An 18,721-nucleotide genomic window follows, 5' to 3' on the forward strand; every position below is an offset into this window, starting at 1 on the left:
TTTTTTTTTAAAGGAAAACTATCAGCTCAAACATTTTCATTAGCATTTTTTTGGTAACTACAAAAAAACTGGAACCAGCTTCCATAGTATAGTGGGAAGAGGGGTGGATTTGGAATCGAAGGATCTAGCTTCAATACTGATTCTGCTACTTACTAGTTAAGTTTGGGCAAACACTCAACCTCTAGCCTCGGTTTCCTCATCTCAAAAATGGAAGAGATTACACTAGATAACCTCTTAGGTCACTTCCATTTCAAAATCTAAGATTCTAAATGACTGACAATGAAGGAATGGTTGAATAAATTGTGGTATATTAGTGTAATGGAATACTATGATGCAATTAAGATCATTAAGCATCAAGAATATGAAGCATATGGAAAAACATTATGCAACTATGTAAAGCAAAAAAACAAAAGCAGAAGAACCAAAGTATACATTAACTACAACTAGTTAAGAAGAAAAATAATCTTGGAGATTTAGAATGACAAATATTGTGACAATTTAGGCATTAATAATTTATTTAAATGTAAATAATCAGCAAATCTACTTGGTTATTCTAACACATTCTATTAAGTTTATTATGAATCATTTAATACAAATATTAAAAGAGGCACAGGCTTCCACTAGGGATCATTCTTATTCCTCAGGAGCTAAAAGAGTGATTCCCTACATTCCAAGTGTCACAGGACACTGGACGTGGCATTGCTTGCCACAGAGCAACAGAAACTAACAGAAAGAAGCAAGTTCCCATTAGACCCACAGGAGCCAACGGCTCACAGTTTTAAAGACCCTTACTCACCTGATCACAGTGCCACACTGGACTTGCACAAAGTCTTTCAGCTACCCGTTTGCCACAGACACACTTCTGTTTGCTAACTCGTGGACAAGGTTGACAATCTCCTAAAATTATAATGATTAATAGGAACAGGAATATTGCAAATTAATTTGAGAATTGATTGTTATATGCTAGAAGTATCACATTTTCATAATTGGCTTTGCTAACTGCCTCATCCAAAACATCTAGCTTATTTAAACATTCCTTTTACCTGCATGACAAGGATTTTCACACTTATGCTGCCCACACTGCAACTTCCGACCACATGGTTGCTGACAGGACCACTCCTTGGTACTGCACCGGCGAGATACTGGTTTTGCCTTCTTACAGTAGCAAGTAATAGTGACCATCTTTGGACAGGGTGGGCAAGGACCTGATGAAATCCAAAGAAAGGACAAAAGTAAATACTGACGTCTATGATAACATTTTGAACTTTCAATTCATGTTTAATTCTTTTCATACCAACACTTTAGGGATGTTTTCCCATACTTCTTTAACCAACATTTAGGTTTTAATGTCAAATTTTAAAATTATTTTGTCATTTTAAAAAAGTGGTTAATCAACCATAAACAATTTAAACAAAATTAAAGTTACCTGGGTGACAGAGGAGTAAACATTTATGTCCACAAGGAGGCTTAAATTCTCTCTCACACACTTGTCCACATGAGTGAGGTACAAGCCAAGGATCCAGTGGTGGATCTTCTACTTTTCCACAATAGCAATAATACCGAGTAGGTGTTTCAGATCGTTTATATTCAAACCTACATTTTGGACTAGAGGAAGGGAAAAGAATTATTAAGTTGGACTTTAGTACCCTTTTTCAAAGCAACATAAGGAGAAAAAGATGAACATAAAACTTCAATTCAACTTACAATGCATTTGCACTGTCATATGCTGCATTATTGTATAAGTAATACCTAAAACTTTTTCAGGATGCCTTGGCATTCTGCAAAAGGGGCATAAAAGGCTTTTTATAGACAAAAAACACACTGACAGCAAGAGTTAGAAGACAGAACTAAAATTCCCTACCCTTTGACCCAGAGATGACACTGCTAAGCATATACCCAACACCATCATAAAAAAAAGAAAAACTCTATACCAAAATATTTATGGCAGCACTTTTTTTTGTAGTAAATAAGTGAAAACAAAATAGATGGCCATCAAGTGGGGAAGATTCTTGCTAAATGAATTGTGGTACCAGATGGTAATAGAACATTACTCTGCTATAAGAAGTGGCCAACAGGACAAATACAGAGAAGCAGAAAAACTTAAAATAAAATGATGAAAGGAAACAAAAAATAATCATCAAAAAATAAGTGAAAATTGATGTTGCAAAATTATAAAGAATAAGCATGGTCTCAAAGATATGAAGACACACACTTATACTCCTGTGTAAGAGGTCAACTGAATCGAACAGATTTTTTTTTTCAATATGTTAATCAGTTTTAAACAAATTTTTCTCTTCATTTCTAAAAATTTCTTTAAAATTCTCTTAGAAGGCTCTCTGGGAGGGAAGGGACAGGGATACAGAGAAACAAATCTAGGTGCTGTAAAAAAAGATAGCAATAAAAAAATCATTTTAAAAAAAGATTATAATTATACAATAATGTATCTTCATAATGACCTGGAGTTGTTAAGAAAAATGTATGCTGTAGATCTGTGATGTAAACTGAATAGTAACTTCTACTTAATAAGAACACAAAGAATTTTTAAAATATTTTCATTCAAAACAGTTAAAATTAAAAACCATTATACTTTGAAAGGTTATTTTATGACAGAAAAAAATGAAAATAAAGCATTCTTTTTTTTAAGTGGGTATGTAAACATAAAGGAGCATAATTGAAACAAATATGAAAAATTCAGAGACATCTGGGAAGAAATCGCTAAAACAATGTCAAGCAGTCGATAGGATTAAAAGAACATATATAATTATCACAACAATGTAATACAAAACAAATTAAAAGCCAACAGAATTCAAATTATGTCATTAACAATCTTGATCCCAGAAGGGTGATGAAATAGATCAGGAAAGGGGTAGAAGACTAAGGTTGTCCATTCACTGCTACATACTTTGTCAAATAAGACTGATGTATATGCTTGTTTTCTTAGCTATCTTTCTTTTTTTTTTTTTAAGCTACTGGGGTTAAGTAACTTGCTCAAGGTTACACGGCCAGGTGTTTCAGGGTGGGTGCTGAGTATCTGAGCCCAGATTCGATCCCCAGGTCATCCCGACACTGGGGCCGGTGCTCTTACTTGCTCTGCTACCTGGCCACCCCAGCTATCTTTCTTGATGTGAAAAAGTATTGACAAAAAAATTTTTCTAAGAAGTAAGCTTTAGTTACCTGCAATATTCATTTATACAAAATACATCAACCCTTGGCAAAGCTACAAAATCGGGGTAATAATTTCTTATTATCTACTGAGCCAAAACAGAACAAAAAGACATTTCTATCACCCCAAGAATTTAGTATACTATTTTTGGATAATCCCATAGAGCAGAGGCTTTGGAGTCAGAAGACATGGATCCAAATCTAACCTTTGATATATACTACTTGTATGAAGTTGGACAAGTCTTGTCTGTTTCCTCAAGTATAAAAAATGAGGGAGTTGGATAAGACAGCCTCGATGCTTCTTCAAGCTCAAGTCTACCCCCTCCTAAAAGAAATCTTATCCCAAAGGATCATCACAAAAGTGCATCTCCTGAATAAATAATGATTTACATTTACATTAAAATTCTTCAAATAATTCTCCCTGACTAAGTAAAAAAGAAACCCTCTATCATCCCCTCAAACTATTCAGACAAGGATGCTGTTAAGACTAGTAGTACTATCAGTAGCTGAGAGGCATCTCACCAAACCATCAGATAAATGAAAGCACACCTGACTTGTTATCTGTGGGACAAGAGTTAAAAACTATCTATTACTGACATACCAAAAATCAAATCCAACTATATCCCTCTTGGCTGGTCAAAAGCAAGCTAGCAGGGGAACTCCGTGTAATGTAAAAACAAATGTCAATAAAAATTCATTAAAAAAAAAAAGAAAAACTTAGAAACAAAGTATCAAAATTTCACTCTTTTTTGTCTAAGTGAAGCCCCACCTTGTCTCAGAAATGAGAAAATTATTTGACTTATCAGTTAGTCAGTCAGCAAGCGTCCATTAACCACTTAATAGGTTTGAGGCACTGTGCTAAGCACTAGAAATACAAAGCAAAAACACAGGCCTTACTCGTAAGAAACTCACATTCTAATGAGCAAGACAATATGCAATCAAACAGTTATACAAAAGTATATATGCTACAAATGGAAGGTAATCTCAGAGGGGACTAGGCCTCCTAAAAAAGATGGGACTTGAACTAAGTCTTGAAAGGAACCAAGAGGAAAGGTATTCCTGATCCAGCAGACATCCCAGTATAAATGCTGACTTAGGAGATAAAAGTATAAGATATTAAGAAAGGTATTTTTATCAACTGTGATTTAAGTGGTTTCTCCCCCTGTACTACCAATTATTAATTAAAAGACTATCATAAGCTTTGAAATCACATAGTTCACCTATAAAAATTTAAAATTTGAAATTATGACTTAATTTTTATTACTTTCAACTAAGCATTTCCAATAGGACAAAAGCCTACCAAGGCCATGGATAGTCTTTTTTTCCAAAGTCATCATCCGTCAAAGGCGAAGACACAAGGAACAGGCTGTCTTTAGCCCACTTTTGAATACAGGGCATGTGAAATATACAGAAACATCCTGAACAGCTCCAAACCTGAGACAAAAATTCATTAGAAATTAAAATTAGGCAAGAATATGAATTCTTCTTGGTAAGAGAAACAAAGCAATAGAGTTTCTTCTCTATCCATCTCCTAGGGTAGTTGGAAGACTATGAAATGAGAAAGTAACTTGAGAGGCATTAAATGATTGACAAATAAAGCATTTTTTCACCAAAAGCCACTTAGGAAAATTAAATTCTCCCTCACTTTCACATTTATCTTTTATGCCTTACTCTCTAGAATTACATAAAGCAACCAGTAAAGCATTACTTAAGGATGACACTGTTGAAAACATCAGCAAAATGCTTTAAACATTCTGACCAAAGTCACAATGTTCAAATTAAGATTTCCTTCAGCTAGCAGAAAAATGTTAGCAAGCCATTAATAGGAAAAGTCAGCAAACTAAATGGGGCTAGGTGGGCTACCCACATAAGATGCAGAACTGATTGGATTTTTACTTTTAGTAATAGAATACATATACTTATGGGCAGAGACAGTGTAATTATTTTCTCTCAGCTACCACCAAATATCCTACACACCAACTCAAATCCAGAGTTAAGTCTGAGGGGGTAGGGCTAGTGGTAGCAAGGGTAAATGGATAAAAAGTAAATCCTAGAGGGAAATTATTTTCTCTTCCTTCACAAGCAGGAAGAACAGGCCAATAAACAGCCAAAGACCACAAAGGTATAGCAAAGGGATACCTCACCCTTACTGTTATTTAACCCTGAAACTTTTTCCTTCCCCAACCCATTAATAAACATACTGATAGACCATAACCTGGGACTAAGTGCCCAGAAAGATCCTGTTCCCACTCTTAGCAAGTAGGGAGAGTGAGAAAGGGAAAATGGTCCCTGCTTAGAACAGAGAGATATATACTGGCATCCTAAATTAGAACTCAATATCTTTTACACAGAAACACTGTAAAAATGGTGGTTAAATTTTTTTGGTTTTCTGTTTTTAAAAAACCCTGAATTTAACAACAAATAATAATCACAACAACAAAAAGAATAATTCACATTTCTATAGTGCTATGTGTCCTATAAGCACTGTGCTAAGCACTTCACTATTATCATTTCATTTGATTGTCACAACAACCCTGGGAGGTAGGTACTAGTGTTAACTAAGGTAAATAGGGTTAAGTTATCTGCCCAGGGTCACATAGCTATTAACTATCTGCAGCCATATTCGAACTCAGGTCTTTCTGACTCCAGGCACCAAAGCTCTATCCACTATGCCCCCTAGCTGTTCCTAAGGTAAAGACTTATAAATATAAAATAAAAAAGAAAAGAGACTTGTATAAGAATTCAGAATTATAAATAGCTAACCTTTCAAGTATATAATAAATTCAACAAGTTATTTGCAAAGCTATCTTGTCTGTTTTTTCTACTGAACTTTGATCTGTTCTCTTCTGAATTTTTCTTAAAACATTTGATTGACCCTCTTTTCTTACTTTTATGATTTTGAAACCCTATTACCATCCCAATTTCTTGATCCAAACTCCCCTTTTAAAATTAAAACAAAACCCTTGTATCACACATGCATAGTAAACAAAACAAAGCTCCATATTAGCCACGTCCAAAAATGAATGTTTCATTCTACACCTTGAGCTCATCACCTGTCAGGAGGTAGGTGGCCTGTTTCATCACCAATCCCTCGGAATCAGATAATTATCCTATTGATCAGAGCTTAAGTCTTTCAGAGCTGTTGCTACTGTATAAATTGTCCTCCTGGCTCTGCTTACTTCACTCTACATCAGTTCATACAAGTCTTCCCAGGCTTCTTCAAAATTGTCCCTTTTGTCATTTCTTCAATAATATTCCATAATTCATATACCATAATTTGTCACTCATCCCAATTGCTAGAGACCCTCTAGTCTCCAGTTTTTGGTCTTTACAAAATAGCTGCTCTATTTTTTTCATATGGCAATTGAAAGATCGGATGTCTTCCTTTAAGGAACTGCTTATTTACATGTTTTGACCATTTATGTATTGAGGTATGGCTCTTGCTCTTATATGTTTGAATCAGTTTCTTAAATAACTTGGATATCAGACTTTTGTCAAAGAAATTTGCTGCAAAGGGTTTCTCCCAGTTAACTATTTCCCTTCTAATTTTAACTATTAATTTTTTTTGCATAAAAACTATTTAATTTAATGTAATCAAAACTGTCCATTTATCTTCTATGATCCTTTCTATCCTTTATTGGGTCATGAACTGTCTACAGATTAACTCTAGGTATTTCCTTCCTAGTTTCACTAAATTATTTAAGTTGTGACATTTTCTTTCTAGGTCGCTGTATCCATTTGGAACTTATTCTAGTTTACAGTGAGACACTGACAACCTAATTTTAGCCATTCTGCTTTCCAGCTTTCCTAGCAATTCATGATTCTCGCATCTGAAGTTAGGGTCTCCAGGTTTATCTGCTATGCTATTGTGTTTATTTGCTTCTGTAGATTGTGGACCTAATCTGTTCACTGACTGACTTCTCTATTTTTTTAAACAATACAAAATAGTTTTGATGATCCTTGCACTTTGTAGCATAGTTTTTAAATCTAGGTGATAGTTAAGGTTGTATAATAATTAGATTTCTGGTCCATCATTATTATGATGATGATAAGCTAGTATTTGTATAGTGATTTAAGGTTTGCAAGGCACAATACACATTATTTCATCTTCCCATCAACCCTGAGAGTAGGTATGGTTATACTCATTTTACAAATCAGAAAACTGAAAGAGGTTAAATGATTTGCCCAAGGTCACACAGTTTCTAAGTATCTGGGGCTGGTTTTGAACTCGGGTCTTCCTGACTCTTAAGTCCAGCATTCTGTACCATACCACCTGGCTTCCTGAACATTATAGATTGTGGGCTGACTTAGGAAAAGTATGTTCTACTTTCCAAAAAACTGACTTACCTATGAATTTAAGGGTCAAGTATTTTTTCAAACATCGGAGGCTACTCACATATTACTAGAAGATTTTGCCATTTTAGGACCCTCATATTCCCTAGAATGGGAAGAGTTCCCTTTATTGTACTCATATAAGAAAACACTTTTCTCCTAGATTATTTGAGGGCAAGGACTATCTGACTCCATCTTTGTATTCCTAGTGCCTTTCCTATCATAGATACCTAAAAGTTTGTCATTAAAATTAATGTTAGGGACATTAGGTGAAACTCTAATAATACTAATAATAGAATTAAAGCAACTCTAATAACACTAAATCTACAAATTCAGATGGGCAATTCAAGGAGAATTTTGAATGGGTTTTTTTTAACCTCTTAAAATATGTTGAACATTAAAAATTTATTCTATTTTAAAATTTTCCAAGTTCACTGGTATTTTTAACCTTTTAAGAAGTTAAAAACTAAAAAGTAAACGCATATAAAAACTATTCGCAGATAGATATAAAGAAACTTACTGCTTGGTTTCTCTTTACTGAAGCAATACAAATTAAGCATGTCATAGCCCCCGACTGAAAAGCTTCATTTATATACTGTCTGGTCCGTTCCAATTCATGCATATCTCCATCTTAAAATGAAAGAAAATTGACATTTTTAAGTACCCAGAATGTTCTGAAATGTAATATAATTGCCTGTTCAACTATCTAGAAACCTAATTTGTCTAGAATATAAAAACTAAGCAAAAAAGGCCTCTGAGATGTCACATCTCAGTCACAGCTCAGTAACTTGACTTGCCAGAGAAGCCCTTAAACCTGACAGAATCTCTTTATTCTTGACCTCAGATATAATTTTAAACAAGCTTGGTTACATGGTTTCCAAACCAGTAAATTTCACATAAAAAGCCAATTTAAAACTGGAAAGAAACTAGGGATAGGCACTCTAATAGTGGTAAAAAGGGACTGACAGCAAGGAAGAAGAGAGAAAACACCAGAGGAGCTCAAAAAGCAGAGCAAAGAGGGGCCACTGAGTAGAGGGTCAAACAGACCTATCTACTTTCATACCAAAGAGGATCACTGTAGAAAGCACAGTCTAGTAAATGATGTACCTAACAAAAACCCTGATTCACCAGGAAAAAGTCACATTATATTATGTCCTATTTAATAAAGTAAAAGCATGTGATAAATTTTTATCTTTCTAAACATAAACATGTAACTTTAAAAGTTTGTGCTTAAAAAGGTTAAATTCTCAGCTATCTATAATTTATTCCCCAAAAGAAAATGTACTGCATAAAACACTCTCAAAATGTCATCCAATAGAGGATATTAATTTAAGTTATATCATCTCCCCCAAAGAGCCGAGATTGAGGACCTTAAGTGTGAAATATATCATAAAAATCACATAAATGAAAACTCACTCTAACAACTATAAGACATCCTTGGTCATGAATACTTCATTAAAATAATTATTAATTTTTTTTAATTGTAAGACAAGGATTTCTCTCAGTCTCATTAAGGTTAAGCTTTTCTCTGATACAAGTAAAGATCACTATACTTCACAACAGCAACTTACCAACAAAACTCAGACTCCAACAAGAAATTTATTTTCATTCCAAGGTCAGGCCACAGCAAAGACCCAGGCCTTGTTATCTTTTATATGATTTACAAACTACTGACCCCAAACATTAGAAGCTCCTGTGTTCTTCTTGCTTTATCACAAATGTTCTATAATCCTGAAGTCACTGAGCCACTTAAACTAGAGCTCACACTGATTTTCAATCATATTTTACAGAAGAAGAAACTGAGACCCAAAGAGGTTAAAGGAATTTGCCTAAGGTCACCCAGGTAGTATCTTAGGTAGTATTTTAACTTATTTCTCTGATTCCAGATTCAGTGCCTATCCTATCAACTGCACAATGCTGAAAGATATTCCTATCATAATCAAATTCAGGATAGAGGTCAAGGCTGGACCTGTGCAGAGTTGTGGTAGTTGAAGCTCTGGGAACAGATGCAGTAACTAAGGGGAAAAAATATGGTAAACCCCTTTAATAAGCCCTGGCATATTAATTTATTTAGAGAAATAACAATTATGACTGTGCTCTGGCTTTTGCTTGAGGAAGAGCTTGAGGTGGAGGAAGTTTGATTACGATGACATTATAAAAGAAAGTTAATTAGCAATCCTGAAAACAACATAAGAAATAAGCTAACACTAGAAGAGTCTTTGGGATCAACTGACACTGTCAACCATTTCCCACTTTTCACCTCACTTCTCTGATGCCGTTTTATCCCAGTTCTCTCTACCTGTGTCTTTTGTCTTCTTTGCTGCTCCCTCCTTCTGTTGCTCCCTAAATGTAGGCTACAGTTTTTGCTTTGGACCCTTTTGTCTTCTCACCATATTTTTTCCCCTTAGTTATTAGTACATCTGTTCCCAGAGCTTCAACTACCACAACTATGCACAGGTCCAGCCCTAACCTCTATCCTGAACTCCATAGTGCATTTTCTCTGCCTACTAAATTCAAATTTCAAGTGAGAGTTACCTAGATGACCTCTCAAGAGCCCTTTCTCAAATTCTATCAAAATTGCAACAACCCTTTTTCCCCACACACTTGCATATCAAACTATCAATTTATATATAGTATATATCTGAAATGAGATCTCTCTAGATTTCTTCCATTAGAATGAATAAAAAAAGTTCATGTTAACAAGATACACGAGTATCCCACACAAACTTTAAAATATACCAAAAGGCAAAGAAGTTATAAATTAAGGGACAAATAAAGGCATAAACAACAATGAGAAATGAATATTAATTTCAAGAGCATAAGACACAGAAGGAAAAGGCATCAGAACAAAAATCCAAAAGGAACATTCAAAGTCTACAAAGTTTAATCAAATGACAAATGGTACAAAAAAGTTTAGTAACCTCAGGGAGAATCAAATTTTGCCAAGGGCACCCGAATAATCTGCTGAGATTTATCCACAAGAACAAGAGGAATAGTCATTATAAAATATAAAGCGGAAAGTCCTATCTATGATTCTTCTCTCTGCTTCACAGTCAACTCAGGGATCAACTTAAGCCTCACAAAGACGTCACATGTCACCACAAATCACAAGTTTAACTTTGTCAAACAAAAAACAAAAAAAAAATTTAGATTTTTTACCTATCTGACTAGTATACGTTATGAATGTTTTGTCAACAATTTTGCCCTGCTTTCCTTCAGTGTCTTCATCTCCTTCTTCTTCGGAGGAACTCAACTGATCTTCAACAAGTTTTTTTGCTGCTGCTTGATTAGCCTTCTTGATTTCCTCAAACTTCTTCTGTGAAATTAGTTCTGTTTAAAAGAATAAACTGATTTTTAATTTCTGTAAAACACTCTCAAGTAATAAAGCACAAGTTATGATACAGAAGTTAGTTTTTTATCATATTAAAAAAGTCATTTTTGCAAAGTTCTTTCACCAAGATCCCAGAAGTAACTTCTGCTAGAGTACCTGTCTCTTTATAGCATTTGATTACAAGTTTATTGCTTTTCAATAGAAAACATTCAATTTTGTAAAACACAAGTGTTTCTATGACAATGTCCTTCACAAAGATTACTAAGCAAACCAAAGAATAACAAGTCTCCCAATAACGTTATGAAAAATATTAAACTGGAACTATACCAAAAAACATTTTCACATATCTAAAACTGTTAAAGAATAGTTTCTGGTTACTATTCCCTCTGAAGGAAAATTAAATTTAAAAAAATGTTAATGATACAATTTCAGATCAGTTTAACATTACTTCTAAAATTCAATTACAAATTTTTACATTGGAACAAAACAGGCATTTCATTTGTGATGCATGTTAAAAACCGTCAAAATCTGCAAAAAAAATTTTTTTAGCATTTTTACATTTACCTTACTAAAGAAACTGACTTTTAAACAAATGCTTCCAATCCAATCCCATATATGAATTTTCAATAGTGAACTTAGCTCTAGCTTCAATTATTCAATAAGCAGTATCATGTACAGCACTAACAAGTGATGAGGTAGATACAAAAGAAATATAAACCAAGATACTTAGCACATTAGAGAGTTTTCTTTCTTAGAGAATGCTCAAAGAACATCAACTTTCTTAGCATTGACCTGATTTATTAATGAAATAAATCTGTTGGAAGTGTAATTGATTCAGACCAAAGATAAGAACTTTTTGTTTTGGGTTAGTCACTTCCTTAGGGCTTACTGTTTACATCATTCATCTGGGCACTTAATCACATAGTTTCATATATATATCTTGTCTTCCCTGAGATAAACTCCTCAAAGGCAGGTACAATATTTTATATTTCTAGCAAAGATGAAACATTATTTCGTGAATTAGTGCAAATAATTGAGCATTTACTAGTTTAGCATTTACTAGTTTAGCATTTACTGTGTGCCTGCCATTGCATAAGAACCCCTTATATTTTTTTTTAATGCTTTTTGGAGGGGGGATTGCAGGGCAATTGGGGAGAAGTGGCTTGCCCACAATCACAGGGCTAGTTAAGTGTTAAGTGTCTAAGGCCGGATTTGAACTAAGGTCCTCCAGGGTGGGTGCTAGCCCACCACCTAGCTGCCCAAGAACCCCTTATTTCTTACAGGCCACATAAAGGGGTCTTGGAGTCAAGAACACCAGGATTTAAGTCCTTCCATTGATACACACTAGTGATGTGACTAACCTTAACCTTTCTTACTGCCTAAGACATCCTCTAGAGTAAGTTTCAGATGAGCTGCTCATCTCTATCTATGGGGACAATGAGGTCTCTATAAAGGGCTATTAAGAACAAAACAAAAAAACCCAAGCCTTAGACCACAGCTTAAAAAATATTTGAGGGGTGGCCAGGTGGCTCAGGAAGTAAGAGCACCGGCTCCAGTGTCGGGATGACCTGGGGATCAAATCTGGGCTCAGATACTCAGCACCACACCCAGGAATAACTAGCCGTGTAACCTTGAGCAAGTTACTTAATCCCGATTGCTTTAAAAAAAAAAATTTGAAAACTTTTTTAAAATGGATGCCCCATGGGGCAGCTAAGTAGCACAGTGAATAGAGTACTGGCCCTGGAGTCAGGAGGACCTGAGTTCAAATGTGGCCTCAAACAACACAAAAAAGCTGTGTGACCTTGGGCAAGTCACTTTCCAACTGCCCTCCCTCCCCCCCCCTCCAAAAAAAAAAAAAAAAAAAGAGGGGCTCAACCTGGTTGTCTTAAGAACCCTTGGATAAGGGGAACCTTTTGGACAAGGATCATCAAAAGATGTAGGACAGGAAATAATTTATACAGAGCTTTAAAATTTGCAAAGGATTTACATATAGAGAGACAAAGGAAAGCCAATATTTAGTAAGGAAAAATAAATGTCATCAATTCAATTAACCACTAACAATATCTTAGAGATAAAGAAATTTAAGACTTCAATGAGTGGATAATAGAAAATCTTTACTCCTAAATATTAGTGAAGAATTTTATTTCAAACTTTAAAAAATATCTGTCCTCCCGTTTAAGGTCAACAAGGTTACTAAAACACTCTTAGGATAACTCTCAATTATCCATGTTTTCATTGGCCATTTTCCAGATTACTCACAAAATACTTTTAATCCACCATTCCACCACTATTCACAGGCTCCCAGGCTATGTCCTACTGCTATTCAAATAATGTGCTCAGGTGATAAAAAGTAATTTTAATGTTATCTCAGTAAGGATCTATAATTTCTTTGGCAGAGACACTCTTTAAGCATCCTAGGCATAGATGACAATTCTCCTACATCTTACTATAGGTCTTCAATTGTTGCAGTGGTCTATAAATTTAGCATTTCAAAGTCAATCCGGGGATGAACATTTACAATCCTTCCTAAAGGCACAGCCTTTCCAAGCTGGTAGAACCCATTGAGGTTACTGTACATTAGAAAAGCCCTGAAGAACCCAGGGTTACCTCTATATCATGGTGAGTCATCAGAAAAGATAATTATCATGGTATAAATTTATAGCAAAGAAATTTAATATTAGCCTAAGAAAAAAATATACTGCCAAAAAAAAAACCCATTTTAAAACTTAACAAATTACTCTTATATCACATGCATTGTTCCTGTTCACTGCTAACTAAAGAAACTATTTGAGGATTGAGTGCAGTCTGCAGAGTGTTCAGAATCTACTAAAATGTCCCAGATAAATTCTTCACTACTTTAGGAGTAACGAAGTTTTTTTGTTGTTCAGACATATCTGACTCTTTGTGACCCCATTTGGAGTTTTCTTGGCAAGGATACGAGTGGTCTGCCATTTCCTTCTTTTTTTTTTATAAGCAATCGGGGTTAAGTAACTTGCTCAAGGTTACACGGCCAGTTATTTCTGGGTGTGGTGCTGAGTATCTGAGCCCGGATTTGATCCTGGTCATCCCAACACTGGAGCCGGTGCTCTTACTCGCTGAGCCACCTGGCCGCCCCTGCCATTTCCTTCTTTACAAATGAGGAAGCTAAGGTCAAGTTAGTTGACTTGCCCAGGGTCAGGAGGCTAGTGTCTGAGGCCAAACAGAACTCAGGAAAATGAGTCTTCTAGACTCCAGGCCTGGCACTCTATCCATTGCACCACCTGGCTGCCCTATTTTAGAAATAAAGCTTTTATTTGTTCACTCTTCAAAGTCTTTTCATTTTCTGTATCTCTTAAGTATCACTAGGGTCCTCTAGAGTTTAAGTCTCTGGGCTCAGCTAGGGTTGGACAAACCCGATACTGTGCTACCGAACATTAAAAACCGAAGTCTTTCAGTATTTTTAAAAAATATTTTGATAGCTACTTCTGTTTCAATGGCTACCTTCGTAATCTTGGGCATTTTATTTTAGGCGCTGACAAAAATGATTCTGAGAAAGAATACAGGCTTGACCAGAATGTCCAAAAGCCCCCATGGCATAAAAAAGGTTAAGAGCCCCAACTATAGTTGTATCCAGAGAAAAACGGTGCCTGTAACACCAGGCCACTGACCAAACTAGGGGACTTGAGTTAGGGGGAGAGGGGGCGGGAGGGAGAAAAGGAGAGGAAAGGGAGGAGGGAGAAGAGGGGGAGATGGGGAGAGAGGGGAAGGGAGGAGAGAGGGGGAGGGAGAGGGAAAAAGGGCAGAAGGAAGGGGGGAGAGCAGACCGCCCCCCATCCTCGGCAAAGAGATGCACCATAGCAACCAAGTTCGGGGGCTCAGCCTAGAGGCCCCAGGGCAGGGCTTGCGCTACGAAGGGGGACACGGTTCAGAACCAGTCACAGATGCTCGGAGGACATGGGGTTTCGGGGCGGTGCGAGGGGCTCACCGTTGGCGGCGGGGGCCGGATGCGCCGCTGCCGCCGCGGCTCCGGAGATGCTGCCCGGCGGGCCCCAGGCAGAGGCGGCGGTTGCGGCGCCCCCAGCCCCTCTGCCTGGCCGCGGCCGGCCGCCGGCTCCCGGAGCTCCGCTGCCCCGCCCGCCTCCGCCGCGGGGCTGGACTCCATTCCCGGAGGCCGGGGCGGCGGACGCCCGGCCTCTCGCGCGGCCTCTGCCTCGGGCCACCTGGCGCCAAGCCGCTTCCATTCCTGCCGAGAGAAGAAGCGAGGAGTGAGGGCTCGAGAGGCTGAGAGACCCCCACCCCCCCGGAGGCGGAGAGCCGGGGAAGCAGCCGCCGCCGCCCCTGCAGGCGGCCACGTCGCCCTCCGAAGCCGGGTCGGGAGGCACCGCGGTCTGTGGGGCGGCGGGATCACGCGGCGGGCTGGATGGACTGAGAAGAAAGGGACCCGCCTGGGCTCTGACAGCACCCGGACACCGGAGGGAGAGGAAACCTGGAGACACGAACCCGCAGCCCAGGCCAGCCCAGCGGAGCTACGGGCTCGAAGCGGCCGCTCAGCCCGCCAGCCTCCTTCGATCCGGCCCCCGACGCACACCCCCAGCAGAGAGCTACGTTTCCTTACCGGTGGCGCCCGCCCCTGACCCCGCCCCCCTACCGACTACAACTCCCAGCGGGCATCGTGGCTGGGCGCGTGGCAAAAAAAAGATCCGCTTCCTCTCCCTTCCCAGCGGGTCTCTGGCCGGGTCTTTCAGTAAGCGCATGTTCTCGAGTGAACGGATGCCGTCCTTCTAACTACAATTCCCAGCATGCCCTGGAGTTCCCAGCGGGGCATAGTAGGAACTAGAGAAAGTTATAGGGAGGCGGGGGAAAGGAATCCCAAAGACAGTGAGGTCCTCCTCTGCCATCCTGGGTTCCCCAAAGGCAAGCTTGGTGTCGGTCTTGACCGGCGGGACTTTTCAAAGGTGTTCGTCCACCATGACACCTGGCACCGGGCCTGGGTTTGGGAGGGTGATTTCAAATTGAGTAAAGTCTTATCGATTGAAGCGCTCGCCTCTGCTGACGTTAATAGACCTACTCCAGAAGGGGGGAGGGAGGGAGACCGAAAAAAAGCACACTAGGTTTTAGTAGAGGCTTGGACAAACTAGCATCCGTAGGAGGTAAATGAATGGAAACCTTACCTTATGAGAATGTGGGACTGCAGAAGGAAGGCCACAGCTGAGATTCCTGATGGATCCCCCCTCCCCGCCCTTTTTTTAGCCAGTTCTCCAGATCTGCGACCTGCTGTGATTCCCACAGGTTTGCTCTGGGAGAGCCACCTGTAGTAGTGGGAGGTGAAGTCCTTTCTCTACACTATCAATTGTCTCCCACAGTTCATGTGAAAAGAAGGTTATAATGGTTTTGCCCAACCCTAGGAAGCACTGGGTGTAAGCTGCAAAGAAGCAAATTTTGGTGTCTGCTGAGGCCACGTGTCCTAACAGCTGTCCAGGAGAGCCGAGTTGCCTCATTCTTTGTAATCTCCAGAGCCTATCACAAATTAATCTTCCCAGAAGTGCTGGTCTGACTGATGGGGGTCGGGATCCCAAGAGGTTCAGCAAGAATTATGAATATCGTCTGGAAAGAATTCAAGGTCTCAGGCTTAATTGGAGTGAGTTGTAGAAGTTTTGCTTCCATGAGAAGCTGGCAAGAGTCCTTTAGGGGACCTGCAAGTGAGAGGGGTACATGCTTTTACCTTTAAAGGGTAGGGCTGCCATTGTCAGGGCTGACTAGACGGGAGGGGCCTCAGTGCATAGACAAAGGTCAGAGCTGACCAAGAGGAGCATGTGAATAGATAGTTTAGATAAGATTTGGGCCAGGCCCAAGGAGACAAAAGGCAAGGATAAAGGAGGGTGTGGGCCATGCCCAGAAGAAATGAAGACATTAAGTAAGAACAAAGGGGTCACAGGGTGTTGCCTAGGTGGAGTGTGGGATAGGGAGAAGGGGCAGATCTCAAGGATGAGAAAGGACAAATTGCAGTTACAACTTTACAAAACAAAGTGCAGTTACAAAGTCACAGACTGGTTTTACAGGTTGGTTTCACAAATTGATCTAGACCCCAGGTACCCCATCATGACCATGTTACTTCTTTATTCCATAAACTCCAGTGGCTCCCTACCTTCTGCAGGATCAAATATAAAACCCTGTTTGGCATTCATAATGTGTAGAACAAAATGTGGCTTCTCAAGTGGACTATTTGCTAAAGTACTAGAAGCCTTTAGGCCTCAGTTTCTAGCTACCAGAAGTCAGGTGACCTTGGGAAAATGAAACTCTGGAAATCTCCTTGTCACCCCACCTGCCAAATGAGGGAATGCTAACAGAACAACCAATCGATTTAAAAGATTACATAAGGAAGGGGAGGATTGTGGTTTCGTGTGGTTTTCGGCTATATAACCCAGCTTTGGCTTCTGTACAATGGCCTCCTCTCTGGACTTCCCAGTGACTGGATCACCGGCTATTGGAAAGATTCAATAAAACCTCCTGCTTTCACCTTGAGACGTCTCTGAGTAGTCAAAGAGGTATTTGAGGTAGGGTCTCTGTACCCCACACAATAAGCTGGCCTCCTTCTAGCTTTCCAGTCTTCTTATCCCTCACCCCCTATTTCTTAACTCTTCCTTTGCTATTCATCATCACACAACAACACTCCGGTTCCTAACCATTTTCACTGGCTGTCCCCCATTCTTGGAAACGGCTCACCAAACATACACGCTCCCAGGACGGGGCCCTCCTTGACCGGTCTCCCATCTCATTTGCAAATACATGTATGCTGTCTCCCCGTTAGAATGTGAGCTCCTCGAGAGCAGAGATGGATGGTGTTATGGCCTTTCTTTGTGTCGGCACACAGAGATCACTTGTTGACCTACTTACTGAGACATATTCATATATATATAATATATATATTATCATACCTAGAACTATTATAATGATGTGTTATTATCATTGAATAACCCCTTTTATATATGGGGGCATATTAAAGGAAGGATCCAGCCCAAGCTTCTTTCACATGTGGGATCCCATCTTCTACATTCAGGAACTTTCCTTAATCTCCATGTGAGAGCCCATTTGTATATGTGGATACATGTAATTAATATCTCAGGCACATTGTTCTGCGTCTGTTTACACGTGTGCATATACTTTTTGTTTGTTTTTTGGAGGGGGGAGGGCAGGGCATTTGGGGTTAAGTGACTTGCCCAAGGTCACACACCTAGTAAGTGTTAAGTGTCTGAGGCTGGATTTGAACTCAGGTCTTCCTGACTCCAGGGCCAGTGCTCTATTCACTGCTCCACCTAGCCTCCCCTCACGTGTGCATATATGGATGCACACTGATACAGACTGATGTACATGTTGTCTCCTCTGATAGAATGGAAGTTCCTTGAGGTAGTGATTGTTTCCTTTTTGACCTGAATAGTCCTTTACACATAGGAACTCAGTAAGTCCTTGAGGATTGATTGATTAATCTATGCATCTATGATATCAGAAATAGGAACCAGCTAGACATGCTTAAGGAAGACCTTATCCTTCATCCATGAGGGGAAGAATGAAACCCTGTATCCTTATATCAAGCAAGGAGAAATTATAACAGCCTGACAAAATTGAGTTTGTCAGTTACCAAGGATAGTTTCTCATAGGACTATTATTTTTCCCTTTCCTCCTTCTGCTTTTACTCCCAAGGCCTAGCAAACCCCTCTGAGATCCAATTTTATTCTTCCCTTCTCCAGGGACTGGGAACTGTGTGTATCTTTTGCCTGTGACCATTCATTCTTTGCCCCTTCTCCCTCATGTTCTGGCCCTGAGGTATATGCAGTTAAGCCCACTGTCCCTTTGTGTGAATTAAAATGAACTTGAAATAGAGGTTTATTGCTTTTAATATCACTGATTGATTGATTTTCC

The 18,721-nt window shown here is 39.0% G+C and overlaps 1 protein-coding gene across 1 annotated transcript in view; it reads right to left on the bottom strand.

Moving 5' to 3' along the window:
• NFXL1 (nuclear transcription factor, X-box binding like 1) overlaps positions 1-15,047 on the bottom strand; it is an 83,178-nt gene extending 68,131 nt beyond the window's left edge. Inside the window, exons 1-7 of the mRNA XM_069105181.1 lie at positions 14,790-15,047; positions 10,654-10,824; positions 8,015-8,124; positions 4,463-4,596; positions 1,427-1,605; positions 1,044-1,205; positions 797-897 (exon numbers count right to left, since the gene is read on the bottom strand). Of these exons, the coding sequence (XP_068961282.1) occupies positions 797-897; positions 1,044-1,205; positions 1,427-1,605; positions 4,463-4,596; positions 8,015-8,124; positions 10,654-10,824; positions 14,790-15,045 (1,113 nt within the window). The 5' untranslated portion in view covers positions 15,046-15,047. The remainder of the gene's footprint in view (positions 1-796; positions 898-1,043; positions 1,206-1,426; positions 1,606-4,462; positions 4,597-8,014; positions 8,125-10,653; positions 10,825-14,789) is intronic.
• Between the last annotated feature and the right edge of the window lie 3,674 nt (positions 15,048-18,721).

Source organism: Petaurus breviceps, unplaced genomic scaffold (genome assembly GCF_028583685.1).
Source record: "Petaurus breviceps papuanus isolate PSGF00001 unplaced genomic scaffold, PetGlider_PUasm1.0 76, whole genome shotgun sequence".
In the NCBI taxonomy this organism is placed as follows: Eukaryota; Metazoa; Chordata; class Mammalia; order Diprotodontia; family Petauridae; genus Petaurus; species Petaurus breviceps.